Source organism: Epargyreus clarus, unplaced genomic scaffold (assembly GCF_041222505.1).
Source record: "Epargyreus clarus isolate Ecla_fem2 unplaced genomic scaffold, WU_Ecla_fem_2.2 ptg000035l, whole genome shotgun sequence".
NCBI lineage: Eukaryota > Metazoa > Arthropoda > Insecta > Lepidoptera > Hesperiidae > Epargyreus > Epargyreus clarus.
This window is the reverse complement of record NW_027332240.1, coordinates 8,495,294-8,517,231: the sequence shown is the minus strand read 5'-3', so window position 1 is coordinate 8,517,231 and position 21,938 is coordinate 8,495,294. Positions and strand designations below refer to the sequence as shown.

The 21,938-nt window shown below is 33.8% G+C and overlaps 1 protein-coding gene across 10 annotated transcripts in view; it reads right to left on the bottom strand.

Annotated features, from left to right (window-relative positions):
• The window catches only part of shot (dystonin-like protein short stop), a 383,469-nt gene that overhangs the window by 146,439 nt on the left and 215,092 nt on the right, over positions 1 to 21,938 (bottom strand). For all 10 annotated transcript variants that reach the window (XM_073091892.1, XM_073091894.1, XM_073091890.1 and 7 more), the window contains 2 exons: positions 2,918 to 3,111; positions 2,471 to 2,556 (listed from right to left, as the gene is read on the bottom strand). In XM_073091892.1, coding sequence (XP_072947993.1) covers positions 2,471 to 2,556; positions 2,918 to 3,111 — 280 coding nt within the window. The remainder of the gene's footprint in view (positions 1 to 2,470; positions 2,557 to 2,917; positions 3,112 to 21,938) is intronic.

Genomic DNA, 21,938 nt, shown 5'->3' with positions numbered 1-21,938 from the left:
GGGTGCTCCATTTATCAGTTTTCATAAAGCGCCCCACATTTTTTGCACAATTATACTATTTACTGTTCCTTAAATGATACCTATATTGAAAATTATTTTCTACTTTTTAGTTAATTTTATCATAAAAGCGTGTTTTTTATTATTTTTAACTATATTTTTTCAAGTAAAAAGTATTTGACATAAAAAAAATCGATGTCCCGTTTTGACTGAAGTAATCATTGGTCACTATATTCCATGGTCAATATTTACGTTTGCGTAAATTTGAAACGCAAGGTCAAACACTAGTTGTCTTTTTTTATCACATTGTTCTAATAGCTCTGTCCCTTATAGAACATTTGTCTATGTAGTTAAAGGTAAGTAAAATAAAAAACGTGCATGTGTGCAATCAAAGCAGTTTCGCTCAAGTTTTCTCTCAAGTTAGTGGGCGTATAACATGTCTAGTATAAAATGTCATTGATTTGGAAATAGTCTAAAATTGGTCGTTGAAAAAATATCGGTGATAAAAAGGGCATCAAGAATAAGTTTTCTGTAGTACGAAGTACCACGGGCCGCCGCGAGGGGTTCTTGGAAGATCCGTGTGCCGCATGCGATCCGCGGGCCGCGTGTTTTGGATTTAGTTCACGCTACAAACAATTTAAAAAAAAACCCGAAAATTTTCAGTTACTATATTTCTTTATAATGTGGAGAACATTACTCACCAATTCACCTTTAATTGTAATTCTTAATTTCTAACACTGCTAAGAGTGATACCATAGGTACCATAAGTACCATGGACCATGATATCGGATATATAAGTAATCATAAGTAGGTATAGTTAGTTACCTTTTAAAATGGTCACGCTTAATAAATTTTTATGAAGTAAATAACTGTTTGTGGTGTAGACGATAATATTAATAGAACACGTGTAATTGCAATCGAAGCGTGACTTGCGATGTGAACGAGTGGAGCAGGAAAGTACGACAGTTTCGTCAGTTTTTGAAATTATGCTATTTTTGGGGCCGATTGAGAGAAATGATGAGATTTCAAAAAAAAGTGTCGGTTAAAAAAATTACTCTATAAAATTGTAATATACCATAATGTTGTAAATGGCTAGTAAATATTGCCAATAAAAGTTTCGTCAGTTTTTTAAATTATGCTTATTTTAGTGCTTATGGGACAAATTATGAGAGATTAGATAAAAAATTAAATTAATTAACACTATAAAGTTGTAATAATACACAATGTTGGGCTAGTTAATGTTGCAAGTTTTGCAAAATATATTTTATATCACGGCGTGCGTAAATGGACGTTTTACGCACGCTTCGCGTGCGCAAAACCCCCATTTCCGACCCCGTAATATAAAATTTTATACAACACGCGGACGTAAATCTCGTATTGTAATGTACTATTTTTTGTATATTATTTTGTTTTGTTATAATTTTCTTCTTAACTCTCTCATTATTTTTATTACATTACACTCTTTTCTGACAGAAAACTGTTTTTCTTGAAGAAGATAAGTTTAAGAAGAGAACTATGTATGCAGGGACAGGTATTTCCTCAGGAGTCGTAATACGTCAAACTCAGACTGATAAAAAAAAAACGTTTTTTCAACTAGTATTCAGTATTATTAGGTGCAGTTAACATCGTGAAGAAACCTCCATCCTTATACGCTGTCTTATTTATTTTCCCATTTTTCTTTTTACTTCCCCAAAAAATGAAATACAACTCTTAATAGCACGAACAAAGTTTATATAAAATCAACTTCTACGTTATATCACGAATAAAATTTATATTAAACGTTGCGAAGATGTTTTTACTGCTTCATAAAGTTTATATTGTCCCCCGCTTTATACCTCATTTTATTCACCCGCACATAAGAAATGTGAGGTAGAATCCTTAAGTCACTTCCATTTTGTATACAACTGCATATTATGTAGCTGTTTTAGGACAAACTTAGTTCGTGACTCATCTACTCCACTTTAGGTTCGAGAATCTTGATGCAAATCACAGACGGACACTCCAATTTCAGATGAATACATCTAGGTATAGTCCGCGTAAAACTGCTAGTCCGCTCTGAATATGGAAATGAATCGCGTCACCATAGCAAATTGTATGACTACAACTGCTCGCAACAACTTCAGAGCGGACTAGCAGTTTCGGGCGGACTATACATTTGTACATATAAAAAGAAGTACTTGATTACAGTTTCTTCATAATTGATTTCCTAAAATTATTTGCACCAATAATAAAATCTTTAGATTTAGTTTCTGATAAAACTGTCGGACCTATTTTCAAGATTCCCAATATCAGATTTTTCAATTGCGTGCATATTAAAATGCAAAGACAAATATTGTGAGAAAACCTATATGCCATGGATCAAAAATAACGTCATCAAAATCATAGAACAGTCACAGGACAGTGATGTAAAAAAAAATGTAAATACGTTTTGTGTGAATTTGATATATATATATTTTTTCAAAACAGCACTCACCTTCAGGATCCAATAGCCTGGTAACTCCATACTCTTTCTCTACCACGTGGAAAGCTGTCTCCAAACGCTCGCGAACCTGCCTTGACCTAGTAAAAGAAAAATAACTTTATCTTATTGCTTTTGTTTCATACTTTCAACTTTAGATTCATATTCGTTCAATTCGAAGAATTCTTTTAATATTATGTTTGTTTCGACTGTTCTGACAGCAATTTTTTATTTTAATGAAGTTTTGAACTGAAACTTCGTGTGCTACAAGTAGGAAATCTTCTGGTAGAGCTATCACTTTTAGTATTTAATATTTATTAAATTGAAGTGAGAAATTGCTTAAATTCAACTGATATTATGCCAGTCTACCGCGCCCAACTCAGCAGCGCCTCCCGAGCGGTCACGTTTGACTCCTGACCCACCACTACGTCATATAACACACTAGTGTTAAGTTAAACTGACCTGATATTACGCCAGTCTATCAGATCAGGCCGGTTCCTGTGTATGAGCGCGTTGAAGGCGAGTCCGTCGCGCCACGACGACGTGAAGTCCGCGACCCGCACGCCCGGGTACTTGGCGGTGGAGCGCCGCGCCCAGCTCAGCAGCGCCTCCCGGGCGGTCACATTCGGCTCTTGACCCACCACTATGTCGGATATCTGGGGACAAGGACATCACTTTTTTTAGCTTTATGCTTTACATTCAAGTACACACTAAACAATTTAGATACATAGTCTTATTGAAATCAGAGTCTGATAAACAATATTATTAATTTGAAAAATATTGTATAGAACCAGTCAGGTTTGTAACCAGTAAAAAAACGCAAATGCTTAAAATTACAGCCTATGTCACTCCCAAAATTTAAACGAATCCAACGAAACCTCATGTGTTAAATTCCGAAAATGCGCTAAATTGCGCCGCTACCATTGAGGACGAAGCTGGAACGCCTCGGAAAAGTATGTCTTAAATCGAAATAGCAATGATTAACACTGCTGTTATGAGGCAGAAATAGGTGTACCAATGAGGCAGAATAGGAGGCAGAATGAGTCAAACAAGCCAACATTACCCTCCGCAATAAAGTAAAAACTAAATACTAAATTGTCTTCTTATTATCATACACGGATACATATTAAACACGCTGTACATATTAAATCTTTCTGAATCGGGATTCAAGACTGATGTGAAGACAACGTAATTAGCCTAACAATAATAACATAATATTAATCATTTAATAGGGGCCAATATCAAGATATAATCACTCAATCACAAAAACTATTAACTTGGAACAGCCGCTGTCATCGGCAGCGTAATGATATGGATTAAATAACACTTATTTTAATTCGGCCAAGTGCGAGTCGGGTTCGCACATAAGGGTTCCATATAACAGTGAAATACTTAACACAATATATAATATAGGTATATTTTCAAGAAGTATTTTTATTATGTGGTATCATAGCAGCTATTAAAGTAAATGCATTTCGAAAATTGTCGACCTATTAGGCTTCTATAGACAAATTGAAAGTCGCCGAAATAGTACATTACAATACGAGGACGAAAAATTTTTTTCTGACAAGTGTGAGTTTGCAGGCCGAGCCGCAGGCGAGGACTGCAATCACACGAGTCAGAAAAACATTTTTCGTCCGCGTGTTGTATAAAATTTTATATTACGGGGTCGGAAATGGGGGTTTTTCGCACGCGAAGCGTGCGTAAAACGTCAATTTACGCACGCCGTGATATAAAATACTTTTTCTTGTACGAAGTCCCCTTTATTTTGCTTAAGTAAATACACACTTTCTGTAAAAAATGTAGTGTCTATTTATTTAAGTTCAAGGCAAAGCCACAAGCGAACAGACGACGAGGGTGTAGTAATAAGATCCTGGTTTAACGCTTTGTGTACGGGACCCTAAAAGTATCTTAAGATATGGAAAGATAAAATGGAAATTGGCTCGTAATAAAAAATAAAAGGACGAACGTCCAACACAAGCTATAAACAACCTTATGCGAATTTAATATCAATCGTAAACATTTTATGTCTTACATGCTTAACATACAATGGTAAGTGTATGCAAATTGTGTATTTTCAATTAACTTTGTAGGTGCTAGGATTTGTAGGTGCTTTGTAGTTAATGTTGAAACTAGCGATGAAGTGTGTTATAAGTTCTAATGCAATGGCGTAAGTAAAGCTGAAGTACTTAAATAGTAATAAAAATATTTATAAACATGTTTAAAGTAAATATTTATTATCAATTCAGGGCGATGGCACTGCGGCGTCAAACCAGTTCCTAACTTATAATAGTTATGTAAAGCTACTGTGCTGATCTAAATGGTACGCTAAGGCAGATATACTATGAAGGGTTTTACTTTTAGTCCTCGAGAGCTATGTATAGTTAACTCAGGTTCTTGATAACTCATATTTAATTTGTGTTCGATTCAATCAGATGTCCCTGTGTGTAATTACTTAACAGTTGATTGTTTGTATGCTTGTTATTGCTTTTTATTACGTAAAAAAATGATTCGAGGACAAAAAAATGTTTATGAGTTGTATTTTGCACCTAAAAACCGCGGTGAGTGGTACTCATTATACTACAATTGAATCCAAGAAGTTTATTAGCTAAAAAGTTCATGTCTTTGTTTTTAACCTAAGCTATACTCTTGCTGTTTTTTAATTAATTTGACAGCCCGCTATTCATAAGATATCTCTATAAAATATATCATCTAATATGAACATCATAATATGAACATCGCTATTCATAAGAGTATATCTCCTCTAAATAGCATCGCTCTCACTGTACACCAAACTTTTGGCAATGAAGACTTAAAAAAATAATCGACGGTCATTGACGGGATCGTTTGTTACGAGCCGCGTGGAAACCATGCGGAACATTCGCTATCATTCTCATTTCTTGTGAAGTAAACGAGAAAACATACATTTAATAGCAAGAACAAACAAGTAAGTTATTACTTAGTTGAACAATGTACAGATTTCAAATGGAAATATGACCTAAATTTTGGTAACTAGTGCATAATTTTCTTTTTAGAGATTAATTGAAAATCATTATGGGTTGAAAACTATTATAGTACTTTCAAATAGAAATATGACCTAATTGGTTACTAGTGCATAATTCTGTTCTTAAGGGATTAATTGAAATTTATTATGTTTCAGAAACTATTTTAGCACTGTATGTTGGAAGATATTGTGAACTTTCAAACCAAAAGTAAATATTTAAAAGTTGTTACAAATATATATAAGTGGACGGATCGTTATGTATACAGCCCTTTGACCTTTTGATCCCACTAAGAACAGTAGTGATGTTACGAGTATGTTCTATGTTTTGTGAATCAAAACATGACAACAGGGCAAACCTCATACCTCCTCATCTCAAAACATGACAAAACGTTAAATTTGTCAGGAATGGATTAGAAGTATCTATGAAGGGTAGTGACAGTTATCAGATGGACTGCACGCCTGTATTTCACAAAAATCACTCAACTTTGAGACTTCAATTAATATTAGAGAAGCTATTATTTGTGGCAAAATATCATCATCATCATCATCAACCCATTACTGTCCCACTGCTGGGCACGGGTCTCCTCTCAGAATGAGAAGGATTAGGCCAGAGTCCACCGCGCTGGCCAAGTGCGTATTGGTAGACTTCACATATCGTTGAGTTTTTTTTTTTATAAATCTCTCAGGTATGCAGGTTTCCTCACGATGTTTTCCTTCACCGTTTAAGCAAGTGATAATTAATTTCTAATACGCACATAAATTTGAAAATCAGAGGTGCTTGCCTGAGATTTGAACCTCGGACCCCTCGAAGCCGCGTTTCTTAACCACGAGGCTATCACTGCTGTGGCAAAATATAATATAATTCAATTGGATATGGTATGTTAAAACCAAAATGATGAAACAGTAAAAACTTAACCGCGGTCATTGATTGGTTATCCAACGGAGCGGAACATTTGAGTTATCTACAGATGTGGGAAGCTCTGAGTAACTGATCGGTGGTTTAAGAGTAGAAAAAAATATGAAAGGTAACATTTTGTTAGGCGATTTCCAAGAAAGAGGAATGAATGGTTTGTAAGTTATTTGCGAATTTTAAGATTCAAGAATCTGGTGATTAAGTTTAAGGAACAATATAAATAGGCTAGACGACAGTTAAGTGCCTTTCTTTTTTTGTGAGAATTTAGAGCTTTAGTGTTCTTTATAAAAAAATGTAAAATTATAGTCCAAGTTTAACTACTGGGTGAACTACTCCATATCATACAATTAATCGTGAAAATATTACTATATTTTGAAATAAAAAACATAGAGCAAGATTCTCAGCAAAGCGCTTCAACTACGCTCTACGCATATTGAAAAATTGTGCTATTTGCTAATAAATATACCTGTAACCAGTTTAACTTAAACTAACCTAACCACAGTTTAAACAACAGTAAGTACAATAAGTAACATACCAAATGTGCAATTATCCAATCACATTTATAATAAAATTAAATAAACGATTCAAATCAAGTAACAATAAGACAATTAATCAACAAATTCGTAACTCTAAGTGTATTTCAAAAGTATGTGAACAATTAATAAAGTGTCATGTTATCTAGACTGGACATATCGACCTGGCTGGCCGGCATCCAGGACGGGAATAGCGTGCAGCTATGAGGAAGTGTGCCTGGAATAAACTAGACGTAATCTAGACTTGAGTTTTGATACAGGACTTTATTGACAGCTACAGAATTTATTTTTGGGATACGCTTCCGGCGAACGTGTGAATTTATGACTTTAGGTATATAGCTGCTGTGTTCTAGTTTGGAAAGTGTAATTAAAAGAGGTGCAGAATTGGGCATAGTAATGAGAAAGGTTCATGATGATAGAATTCCTCATAGAACGACTGTGCTACCACTTACTTCTGCCCTATCACAGCAGTGATAAGCGCTAGTGTGTTTTGTTTCGAAGGTTGTAAGCAAGAGTCTTGTACACTTCCAACTTAGTCCTCCTGTACCAACGTACATACGTGTGGTCGACCTCAAGGAGGACACCGAATATATTTAGAGACTATCAAATCAAAAAAGGGTCAAAAGTCCGATAATTACTTATAATCATAAAAAGCCAAAACTAAAATCATTCAAACCAACTATAACAAAAGTTAAAAAAGTAGCTGAATAACGAAGTTTAAAAAGCGGTTTCCAACCGCGAGCGTCAAAAAATGCAAATCAAATAACAGATATTGTCCGAAACAGTTTCATTATTATGTAAAACCAATAATAGCACGAACAAACAGCTTTACAATGTTTTTGTTCAGTGAAGAATAAACATTCCTTTTTTGTACGCGACAGAATTCGTTAAGGAATTTTCGTTATACGGATAATAACGGCTATATTGTGGTTAGTTGTCACAGCATTAAGTGTAAGAATAAAGGCAAAAATTGTATTACTTAAAATATAGCTTCATGTCTCACACTGTCCCGCAATTTAGTCGAATCCAACGATAACACCTCATATGTTAAAATCTTTTTGGGCTGAAGGGTGTGCCAAAGAATGAGACATACATACATACTCTAAAAAACGGTAAAAAACGAAAAGATAAAAACTATAAAATTGAGTTCGTTTATTTTCGTGAAACAAGTTTACTTTTCCATTTATCGTCGTATTATTTTCAGATAATTGCAAAAAGAATGGAAGGTTATAGTTTTGGCTATCATTTGAAGGAAAATCGTCGCAATTTTTATTTATAATTTTCACAGAAAGGAAAATAAAACTAGTTTAGTAATTGTTATCAAATCAACCTTGACACTGTAAACGCTATTATAAAAGACAAATCAAACAATTCAAGCAAATTATTCTCTACTTCTAATGTTATAAGAACTCAGATCAATCCCATCGAAATCGAGATCGAACGCCACTCGATATATTCTAAAAAGCGAAAGTGGCAACTATATACGAAACCATGCGTGTTCATGGTTTCTGCCTGTGCACCGACCGTGACATTTGCCACAATACCACTTTCATTCGAGTTCAGTTGCCACCTTTCCAATCACGATTGAGCTTAGGTAACTTGACGTAATCAAGCTTTTTATCCTTAAAGCTTAGGTAACCTGGTATAATGTAATCTCTATTTTAGTATAACTTTGTGTGCTTACATTGTGATGTTATGTAACAATATAACTTTTTTTTAATGTAATCATACTTTTAAAACTTCAATACCACAGAAATAACTAGCATTTATTTAAAAAAGGACTGCTTGTAAATATACCGTATGGTCATTCCCACAATTTCGACGAATCCAATGATACATTCGTTACAATCCATCAAGCCGTTTGGACTGTAGGGCATACCAAAGAATGAGGCATACATACATGTATTACGTGCACGCTCGAAAAACATTACCCTCCGTAGTTCGATAGAAAGAATTAAAAATGACACCGAATTCAAGGAATCATAAAACGAAATAACTGCTGTGAACGGTTAAAGGTGAGGTACTACGTTACATTAAAATTGATAATCGTAGCACCCCAATAGTGGAAATACCAAAATTACAACAAGTACAAAATAATCCTTATAATATAATACCTACAATAAATCTAATCCTTGTCAAGGAAAGTCAGAATAACTAAACAAATACATCGTGTATCTACATCAATACAAAAACATTACGACAACAAATCTATATGTCATGTTATATCGCCTAGACGAATTCTATAACAAACATTCTTATAGTTAATGCTCGCAAAGATATTTTCATCTCAAAAACAGTAATAGAACCTTTTACCAACTTAGTTATGCCTTTACTCTTAGACACATTTAACAAAACCGATTCTTGTGTAGTAGAAAATAAGATGAATGTCGATTTCGTGGAACATAAAGTTGTGTTTGTGCGCGTGGGTGGCGTGGAGGCTAAGGAATCTATGATGTCATGCAGCCGATGTCAGGGCCTTGCTTAGTCGCCACTTAGACTGTTTTATTGAGATCGCTCGTTTTATAGATCTTTTATACGTTTTACTTTACGATAAGTACGACTTAGGAGATGAAAAGACAGAAAATCAATTGTAAACTAGCTGAACAAAAGACAAAGTGATATAGCAGTGTTTGAAGTTGAAGATGGAAATATAGATTGTTTTTTATGTTTGTGATTTTTTTAGAAAACCCAGATATTAGTCTAAAGTAGTTAGGCGCTAATAGATAAATTTATTCGATCTCGAAAAAGAGATCGAAGTTAAGTCGATCTCAAAACGCAGAAAATGAAATGCATAATATTTACACCACTATAAATTTAGGCTAAAATATAAATGTACATAAATCTGATGACTACGATAGTCGTACTACGAAGAGTTAATCCATCACCATACATACATCGGAAGACTTGTAAAAATATTGTATGATTCTGAATATTACACGTGTTCGTACTATTCCAACAAATTTAATAAATCCATCAATAAATCCGAAATCGTGTTTAAAGTCAGGCACAGTTGTCCATCGCTCGAATGCGGCAAAAACATTGTAACATTACAAATTTAGCTTTGCGCTCACTAAACCCGTTAGTTCAAAGAAAACTAAGACTAAATAAGTCGTATTTTTAAGAATCGTATTTAAACTAAGTTGGTCACAATGATTTGCGGTTTAGTGGAACTGTGTTAGACATTAAATGGACATCACTTAGCCTTGTGCAATATGGTTCAGATTTGTGATAAGAATTAGTCAGCGTTTTGACTAATATGCTTACAGACATTTTATATAAGAAATTTAATGTACAAGATGAAATTACGACTTTTTTATCGCCCGTACAAAAACTTGCAATACAATTTTGTTGAAATGGAGATACAATTTTGATATTCGTATTTTACTTTTATGTTTTTAGTTAGAATAAAAAATATACAAATGAGAGTGTGTTTATTTATATTTATAAGCTTGTTTATAGAACTCGGACTAATGTTTCTAAGTGTTCTTTAAAGTTAAGTAATGTCTGGCGCGGCCGGGAGAAAGATGGGTGACCTGCTATAGTTAAATGTCAATTTTTTTATTATTATTTGATAGCTCTCACTAAACCTTTTCGAAGACAAAATTAGGTTTAAAAAAACATTCGACGTTTTCCTAGATATTTAACAGCACCCTTATATGGTGCTACAATGTTATTGATCAACACTATCTGAAAATTCTGTTATCTAAGTACAAAAACATTATGTATTGAAGGTACTGGAAACAATGATATAAAAACAGCGGGGTATCTAGCTATTAGAAACGGCTCATGGCTCATACGATAAGATTGAAAATTCCAGTACAGAATAATATAAGATGATCGCTGATTAATGATTATGATCTAAATGTTATGAATGGAATATCAATGATCCATGCTTACATTCATCTTAAATCATTACTGTTCCAGTTTACATATGAATGTTAAGCGCTGCTGTGTTCTGGTTTGAAGGGTGTATTAAGAAAGGAACACTTATAAGAGACTAGCTGGTATCCGCGACTTCGCTCCCGACCAGATGTTTTTATGTATTCTTCGGGTGCCTTCTTTTAGGATAAATGTTACTTCATGTCCTTTTCTCGACCTCTAACAACTTGTGTACAAAATTTCATGATAATTGGTTAAAGTTCATGACAATTGGTGAAAGTGTAACAAAAAAACAAACAAACAAACTCATATTCACGATTATTACCTACCTATATTCTAAGTTGATCTTCGAGGGTAACAAAGCATCTGTGGCCGACTTCAGATAGAAATCCAATCTTATCGAAGATTGATTATTGAAGTAGCGCATGGGCAGTTGCCCCTTCTCAGCTAACGGAAAAAACGTAATTCATTTGAATAAAGCATAAAGTCAATAATTAGGTATAATTGCCCTAAGTTTTTCAATATAAGGTTTGTCTCAAAAAACATTATTAAACATAAGAGATACCAACTTCGCAACGAATTTACAGCAGAATTCTTTAAAGTACCTTTTTTCTACACTCACGACAGCAATATATCACACGGCGGGGTGAACGCACCGTAATTACATGACATACCCTCATATGAACTCAGTAAATTTGACGCGAATTTTGTTTCAACCCATTAAAAGTAGCTTACCCACATTACTTGGTTAAAGCTCGTTAAAATAGTTAATTGGTGTTATGTCGTTCGGATTAATTGCTGACTTATAGTAACTGTATGTTTAGATAGAAAAAAACATGTAAGTTTTTGCTTGGTTTTAGGATTCGGTACTATGTTTACATCCTGTCCGTCTGTCTGTATGTCAGTTTTGTTAAGATTGAATTAGCAAACGCATGCTACGCTCCTCGTGGCAAGTGGTCACTGTTGTCCATCGGACATCTGTATCCAATTACAGATGCGTTGCCACTGTTAAGGACTAAGATGGTCGCTACATAATTAAATCAACTGAAAAATTGAAGGTGGTAGAACCCTTTATGGTTCGACTCCGGCGGCACCACCGCCACACCTATTTCTGCCTAATAACAGCAGTGTTAGGCGCTGCTGTGTTCCGGTTTGAAGGGTGTGGTAAGGGAGACAGACTTTTCCGAGGCGTTCCAGCTTTGTCCTCAGGGGTAGCAGCGCATCTGTGCCCGACCTCAGGTAGGAGTATCTAATCCTATCTGGGGTTGATTACAGATGTCCATGGGCAGTAGCCACTTACCATCAGGTGGACTGCATGCTCGTCTGCTACTCTTATATTATAAAAAAAAAACTCAACCAGCGTACGTGTGCCTTCTTGAAACGCAATATCTGCTTCACGCCAGAAAAAGGTAGTAAGGGCACCTCCCTACTCCAACCGAGGAATCTATGCAAAAATACTATGCACACTTTAATTAATAAGTTTAGATTAAGTACCTGGGTCTAGGTGTTTGCATACTCGTCATTGTCTATGGGACCATAATGCAGGGAATCTATATTAAGCTAAGAGATAAGGCATTAAAACTTTGAATTTGAAAACTAGGCCAAACAATAATTGTAACATTTATTACAATCGACTTCAAAACGAAGCATCAATTTCAATCCTTTCCTTTCGGAGCCAATCCACGGAATGCAAAGCTAAATATTAGAATCGTGCTCCCAGTCCGTGGCTCGTGATCGGCTGATAACCGTCACGACCTAATGAGACGTCACAGCCAGCGCGCCCCATAAACATAACTGTTCCTGGGAATGGGGTACGCCACTGCTGGGAACAACAGTTTCTTGTTGTAGTCGTAAAAGGAAGATTTGCAAAATGTACTCTACTTAAAACAACTACTTAGTCTATTGTATGTTCGTTCGGATATCACGCAGTAATTACTAAACTGCTTGTGGAGGAACTTTTCTACTTGTTGTTCCATGAACCGCATGTTCTAATGCTGTTACAATCGGTCGCATCAGAACATGCGGTCATATAAAACAGCTAAAACTAAAATATTTTTGTTTTAGTCTTTACACGTGTCCATAGCAACCACGATACAAAGAATTCCAATGTGTGTTAAAAGCGTTAAAACATCGGGTGGTCTATAAACATCTTTATTGCCCCAACTTTCGTGAGCAGCGAAATGCCAGGGTAGGAGCCACTCAATAATGATTGTATCAGGCTCATTAAACAGTGCTATCGGATCCTTCGTTTTCTTAGCAAGTTTCCCAGTTATATTTATAAGGTCCCCATGTAAGATAGTTATATTACGTCCTTGCTAAAATCGCTTATTAGAATTTCCGCAACTTAGAATATACTCTAGTCTTTAATTATCAAAAAATCTTTTTTCGGGTCTCACTTAAATTGATATTTATAAAACAAGGTTTTCTACAAAAGATGTTGGTGTGCTCGAATGGTTGGCAATTAAAAACCATGGACTGCGTTATATGCTAGCTGTTACATTACCTATCAATTGGTTTGATACTGATAGAAAACAAAAGAGACAAAGTGATGCTACAAGTTAAAAAAACGCTTGGAAAAATCCAAAATTGACGTCCAAGAGATCTCAATCGAGAATCTCTTCAACTTCAAGAACACAAGCAACAGGTAGCATTGTTAGTTAAGACTTACACCTGGTTTACACAAAAGTGACAGAACTTTTCTTTTTAAAATTATATACTGGGTCTAAAATATAAAATTTTGACAAATTGGGCTTTAACGATAAAGACGAGGTTCAGAAGTGATTAAACATATATACGAAATAGATAAGCCATTACGTATGGAGTCATTTACAGAACTAATCCATTTTTATGAAATTGACATTTTATAGTACTTCAGGATAACTATAATCTTGAAACAAAACAGAAGGCAAAACTCTTGCTTTAAGTTAGATATGGCATTTTGTCAAAAGCAAGCAACTGAATTTTTGGACAAAATATATTTGACTAGTGTAAACATGTCTTCGTTTACATACGAATTTCTGTACGAGTCCGAAAACGATTCACATGTAAACCAAACCTTAAAACCGGGGACTGGCAAGAGAAATGTGAAAAAGATAGCGATAGAACGGGAAAGATAGTTCGTCCCCTATCTAGATCGACTGTCGGCTATCGTTACCGAGAGAAAACCTTGTTAGATTTTAATTACACTTTATTGATATTGATGATTATTATGATACTGATCAGTCGTTTACAGAATGTTATTAAATTTGAAACTTAGGAATTCATTTAAGTCTTACATAAATACAAATAAAAAATATTAATTCAATGATGCGATAGGAATTAGAAATTATTATCATAGATAGGGGGTTACACAATTGAAAGAGGCTTTCTATTAGGATGGCCACCATCCAGACCCAGGACAGATACCTAAGTTCATGATTTAAATATCTGTCAGACCTAGGACCGAACCCCGAGCCTTCTGCGTGTCAGGCCGGTATGATGACCGCCCCGCCACGTGGGTCATCAAATGGGTCTGGTCTGCATTGTATCATATTAAATTTCCTAATCAAAAGTCCTAATGAAATCAATCACATACGCGATTTAACACTTAGAAATTAAATTGGCGATCTTCTAAATGTATTTGCTTTACATCCTTCAAACCCCAGGCTTAACTACTACGGCAGAATAAGCTAACAAGTAATTAATTTAAAAAATCAAAAACCCGACTGCACCAAAAAGGCTGAAGTAGAATTTCCAAAAGCAGTGAAATAGGCATTTCATTATTTTTATCCAGAAAGCCAAATACAAAGTTTCATAGTAGGTGTCTGCTTCAAAAACAAAAAATGTTCAAACAATATTATCCTATTTTATTTTATCCTCGTAGTGTTCATCTACGCTATATAAAGAACCTATGTGTAAAATTCCAGCACGCTTAAGTTCAGCGGTTTCCCTTTGCGTTGATCTCTGGCACATCAACTCTCTCATTTAGTCAGACAGTCATCTCGATGTGTATATACGAGTATATATGTACTAGCTGACCCGGCAAACGTTGTGTTGCCATATAAATAAAACAATGTTAAGGATGAACAACCCTTATCACTTAGGTGTAAAAAAATAGATAGTGGCCGATTCTCAGACCTACTGAATATGTATATAAAATTTGGTGAAAATCGGTGAAGCCGTTTTGGAGGAGTATGGTAACTAACACGAGAATTTTATAAAAAAAGATATATTATATAATGTATGTGTAATCTCCTCTTAATTTCCTTTATTTTGACACCCTACTCGATAGGTTTGGTTAATTTTTTTAAAACGTGTTACTATTTCGCGAAAAAATTCACCATTTACGGTCTATAAAATATATAACTTCAGTAAATCAAAGTTTCGGTCATTATTTTACCTCGTTAGAGGTAGCATTTCATTATTTTTATCCAACAAGCCTGATACAAAATGTCATAGTGTTTGCTTCAAAATTGACGATAGTTCAAATGAACTTCTAACCCTTATTTTACCCTCTACGGGGTTGATTTTTCGGAGGGGGATAAATAAGTGCGTCCTTGTTCCTATCCAGAAATCCAAATACAAAATTTTATAGTAGTTGCTTCAAAATTAAAGGATTTCAAAAAAACTGTTTTCCCCTATTTTACCCTCTTAAGGGTAGAATTTCCAAAAGGCCTTTCTTAGTACTTATTCAAGCTATATAGAGAACCTGTGTGCAAAATTTCAGAACTGTAAAGTCCTTGGTTTAGGCTGTACGTTGATTTCTGAAAAATGAAAAAGTCATTTAGTTAGTCAGTCAGTCAGTCACCTTACTGTTTTATATATATACAAATATGTTTTTATAATCTCCGTTTAATTTCCTTTCATTTGATACCCTACTCGATAGGTTCGGTTAACTTTTTTTTTTAAATGTGTTACTATTTCGCGCCAAAAATCCGCCATTTTGATTTTTTTTTTACTAACACTTATCTAAGGACACTCGGGTCATTGAGACAAATATAATGACACTTTAACCGTTGAAATTCATCCAGCCGTTTGTTAGATCGGATCAAATAAAGAAAGACAAACATACAAGATACGCGCGAAAAACATAACCCTTCCTTGGCAGTCGGGTAAAAAGTATACTTAATATAAATAAAGAACAACTAAGCTTCATACGTCGCTTCTCACATCAATGTCACACTAATTAAGAGTTAAGTAAGAGGTAACAATTCATTGATGGTGAAGATACCACACTATAGGTACAGTGGGAAACTGATTGTTGCCCTTATCTAGATCTTGGGTCGGCTGTCATACCGGAATATCTTAGAGACAATGAGCTATTAATTATTTATGGCAAATACGGTTGTATCGTTTGAATATTCTGTGAAATTGAATTGGCTGAGGAGGATAATGGTTTTTTTAGCGAAAGTTTTTAGTGCAAGCTTCATTTTTTGGCACGCCCTACATCCCAAATGGAATTCATCTAAATTGTGGAAGTAACTTTACTTCCACACTAATATTGAATTAGGTATATATTTCAACGAGTACTGTTAAATATCTTTATTTTTCTTTGAAACTTTGTCTTAAAATGTAAATTGCAACAAAAACATGTTTGCCTTTCAAGAGACATTCAAATGTTTTTTCCAGAATTGACTCAGCTGTTCTTAAAATTCCTATGCAATAAAATTCTCTTATATGACAAAGTGGCTTCGCAATAACACGTCTAGACAGATAAAAAGGAAAGTAAAATGGAGAAAGGTTAAAATATAAGTTAACGTTATTGAAGGAATATACATTAGTAAACGAGAAACGGTATTAATAATTTGGAACCTATTTGAAGAAATGCATATTCAGGACTTGATGATCCTTGTACATAATTCCTATCAGCCAACTAGCCTCACAATAAAAAGTTTTCAATCAATTTAGAATTAAAACTGTAGTAAGAATAAGTTAAAGGCATGTTTAAGAGCTGTGAAATTATTCTTTGGTTAGTTAATCATAAAAAGATAAATGAAAATATGATGCATAGAATTCTTTATGCCATGCCTGGAAATTATATCATGAAGTTAAACAAAAACGTATCACATAAAGAAATAATGAAGGCAATACTTTATCTTCACACATAAGTAATATATCAATATCTGCGTAACTACTGGATATGTACATAATATACATAAAGCACAAACAGATGAGATCATGGCAATAACTTTGACATTACTGCTCAATTCGGTCATCGACGTTACAAGGTTTTACGCGTGTGTATGTAACCTTCACCATGATTTACCATTTATCATCAGCAAAACTTGACTGTATAATAAATTTTAACAGTAATTTTATATTCTGGAATTTATTACTGTTTGCATTTACTTTTACCAAGGATTTTATAGTACCAATTGATCGTGTTTGACCTAGCTCTGCAAACAAAATTTTATTCTTGGTTATCCTATTGTTAATTAAAATTCTTAGTACTAAGTATGTTAAAGGTGGTAGAAGCCTTAGTTTCTACTTCGGATGCATCATCATCACACCACTCTCCAAACATCATCCACGACTCCAACCCTATCTGTGTCTGTTTACAGGTGTTCATGTGTTACAGTTGCACTTACTGCCAGGTGGCATGCTTGACAACTTTCATTTCATGTAAAAATTCTATCATTAATTAAATATTCTTAGTACCACATACATTAATAACGATCAAGAAAGGGCAGACTATATAACCTGTTTGCATGTTGAGATGCCACTAAAGTCACTTCGTTAGTAGATTCTAATGAAACTAGTTAAAAAGCGACTTTGTCAACAGTGAAAGAGAAATTTTCTTAAGAACTCATACGCAAAATAAAATAAGTGAAATTATCGAATATTGTCATATGTAAAAGATATATAAAATCTTAGGCACACGACTATTAATTTATTAAATTAGGGTTAAAGAGGTTACGCCTAAAAAAATAATACATTAATTTCCTTAAATTCTCATAGGTCAAATAAAATATCGTAATTTTAATGCTGTAGAAGCTTAGACAACCTGTCTTATTTATGTAATTAAGCGAATTCATTATATCAGTCAGGTTGATTATCTGGTACTAAACATCAGATTAAAACATTGATGATTGAACAATCCAAAATACGAGAGGACCTATATAAATCGATAACAAATGATTTGTCATCTGAAGAATAGGTAAGAACGCCGCATGTCACTTCAATTGATAAACCAGAGGTCTGAAAACTACAGCGCTATTGAAGATGAAAATGAAACTACAATAACAATGTCTGGAGAAGACGAAAAGTCTCTTTGCCCGTATCCATTCATGATACGATTTCTATGCACCCGTTTTATCTACGAATATACATTGAAGAGAAAACCCAAGATTTCAAATTGGGTAGCCACACAGCACTCGTTGCAATGTCGTCAAAAATTCTTAGACGTAAATGACCACCGTTGAATGCTGTCTGAGACGTTCACCCCAACTTGTCGAGTTCGCAGAAACACATTGCGAATTTATACAAGTTTTAGTCTACATAAACGACGAGTTGCAACTCTTGTGTAATTAAACTGTGCTGATTTTACTGGACTTCACAACTACTTATGTAAACATTATTGCCATACGTAGGTAAACAAAATACTAATCTCACAGAACAATGGGATATTACAATGTTTTTTTTCCAGAATTTTTACTTTTAGCTTTATACCGTACTTTTATATTTATCTTCTTTGCGGACTTCTACCAGACAAAAAACAAGTAAGTCCAGTGATTAAAGTTGGAATCCTATGTCCCGCGGACTAGCTTTATGAAAATTAGCCTATTTACTTTTAAAGTATATAAGCAATAATTCATCAAATTTAAGTTTTTATATAATGTAGGACTAGCAAACGAGCATACAGTCCACCTGATGGTGAAGGCTTCTGTTAGCCATGTACATTTATAATTAACGGCAGATAAGACAAGATTAGCTTCCAACCTGAATTCAGTCACAGATGCTAAGGCTACTGAGGACTAAGTTGCAGCGCCTTAGTACGAGTATGTTACTTTACCTAACTATTATAAAGAAAATACGACACAAAATGATGCATAATATTCCTTTAATAATGGGAATATTTTCATATCATTTACCGACTTAACTCCTAAAGCAGTCCATGCACTGACCTCAGATAAATCCAGGTTAACCCGCGCCGTATATGGACAGTAACGGTCCGCCCCGAGAGTGATACCTCGTCCTGGTGCTCGGAATACGGTATTGTTTTTGTATTATCACAATCACTTGCTATTTTTATCAATTATCACGAAAAACATCGTAAATAATATGTCTGGCAATTCTGTACGAAACTTATTGAAGATGTGTAAAGTTAACCAACTCGCACTTAACCTGGGTGTACGTACGTCCTAAACCCTTCATTCTAAGAGAAATCTAAATAATTCTAAATGAAAGAAGACTCAGCAACTAATGATCAATGAATTAATGATAATGAAATAAAATATAATGACAATAAAAATAACAATTCCATTATCATTTCAATTATAGATCACGACCAAAAAGACATTTTTAAATTAACTCAAAATGACAAACTCCATACTATAAATGCATTTCACTAAAAATAGACAAAAATGTGAGTCTAACGGAAATTAAAATGTTGGAACTCCTTTTGGGCCAAGTAGGAATGAGAACTAAATGGAAACACATATAATTTGCATAAATTATAGTAATAAATTAAGCTTTTGTATAAAACGCAGACTGGTGGCATTTCCCGTGAAATATATCCTAGTAACTGTATATTTGCACTTTAACCTCTTACAAAGTATTCAATATATGAAATATTTGAAAACACGAATAATGAGAAGTTGCTAATATCCTTATCCAAAGTCGTAGACATTATATGTTATGCTAATTCCATTTAAACATATCGTGTAAACTTTATATTATTCGAATCAAAATTTTCCAAGAATTGATAAAGTGCATATAAGGAAATCATTTTCTTTGAAAGTGACATTTTTACGAAATTCAATAACTTATCGTTATATGTAGCTACTACTGAATGATAAAGCTTGTCAAGGCAATTTCAAGACACAGATAATGATTTTAACGGTATCAATAATCAAACTATCCAAATTTTAGTCAACCAAGGATAGAAATTTTGAAGATTTCAAATTTCAGTTCGTTGAGAAATTTCGATCGTTAGTGGGTAAACCTTTGACAAATTGATTATTACTGACGGGGGTAAATGTATATTTAATTGATAAAATGTTAGTTTAGTCTTAGTACAGACAAAACCATCATGCCATTTTCTCACTTTCCCAATTAGAATGGCCTTTCTCCCCTGAGCCGGCGCACCCGTGCTTATTAGCACGGAACTGATACTTTCGATATGTTAGGACTTCGATATGCCTGAATTGAATCCAGTAATTCTTAACAACACAAATATATTTAAGTGTTTGTCAATTACAAAATGGCTGCCGTTTTCCAAGCTGTAAATGTTTGTTTGAATAAGACAATGTTTGTACATCTCAGACCTGCAATGACAACTTATAATGCTTAAACTAAGAATACAATAGTAATTGTACCAACTAAAGGTATTTTTATAATATACGAGTAGCAGACGAGTATGCAGTTCACCTGGTAAGTGGCTACTGTCGTCCATGGACATCTGTTACCAACCCACATAGGATTAAATTCCTACCTGAGGTTGGTCACAGATGCGCTCTGAGGACTAAGTTGGAACGCCTCGGAAAAGTATGTTTCCTTTACCACACTCTCAAACCAGAACACAGCGCATACACTGCTACTATTAGGTAGAAATAGGTATTCAATAATCTCCTAGGGCTATAATATGAAGTCATGCTTTTCCAAAGTCCACATAATTCTGTGCAATTTGATCGAAGTCGAAGATGATACCATAATTACGAGCCCGATCGACAAAAAAGGCATTACTGATGAACACATGACATCATTGGTCACTAAACAACAGCTTTGAGACCATTCGTAGAAATACAACGGCTGGTGAGTAATGGCTTATTTAGAGAATTTATAGATCAAGCGCATGATGAATGGTAATTAGGGTAAGAAGGAACTTTATACAAATGTATTCCTATGGTTTCTATTTCCTCTTAAACGGAAGACGATACGATGACGATACTTTAGAGATGATAAAGCTGGCAAATAACTTATTTATTTTACTAAGTTAATTTATTTTATTTTATTAATATTAAGTTGATTTATTTACAATTTTTGGAGTTTACTCCTTAAGAAACGATTTGAGTTATAAGGCCCGGTACGGAAATTTTATGAGGAGTAAAATCAAGTGTAACACGAAAAGTTGAGGCGTAACGGTAACCAAAATATGAATCAAGAGTGCTTTTATTAATTTAAAATAAAGTAAGTTCAAATCCCATATGAAAGTAATTATTACAATAAAAATAATTAGCAATATATAAAACATTAAAACGTCATTAACTAATTTGTTTATATTTTTGCATAAATTAAGTTATAGGTTTGATCATTTATAAACACTGTGAAAAATATGAACATTGGCGCCATAATATGATTAACAATCTTTTATGAACGTTTTTAAAGAAGAGTAACATATAAAATCAGTAAGCAATTGAATAAGATATAATATTAGCAAAATAAGTTTTTAACATAAAGAGGCTTTTGTAAGTTACTGATATATTAATTTAACTTATAAAAGTGGATGCATTATTGATCAGCACCATCTATCAACGATAAACGGGCAAAATCAAAACAGTATTATTTAATATTTATTACAGAATTATTGCTAATGAATTATGTTCAAAATAAGTTATATAAAATTAGCAATACGTTTTAAATGAATTCTAGAATTATAAAACATTCAGAAACAATCCAAATTACATATAATAACATGTTTATTGAGTCTCATATAAATTTCATCCGTAAATTGCAACAAGGATATTTTATAGATGGCAAAGAAATTATAATTATTAAGTTTTAAGTTATAAAACGTTTAACATTGTTTTAAATATAAATAATTATATTATATTAAAATTTACTTTAATATAAACAATTATATTAAGTTACCATTATATTTGGAACCAAAATACATAGATTGATAAACTTGCAAACTTACAATTTATAAAACTTGCCACTAGATGGCGCTATTTTATATTATTTTGTAACATACTTTATGTAATACGCATTATTGAAGTAATATAAATAATCCGAATA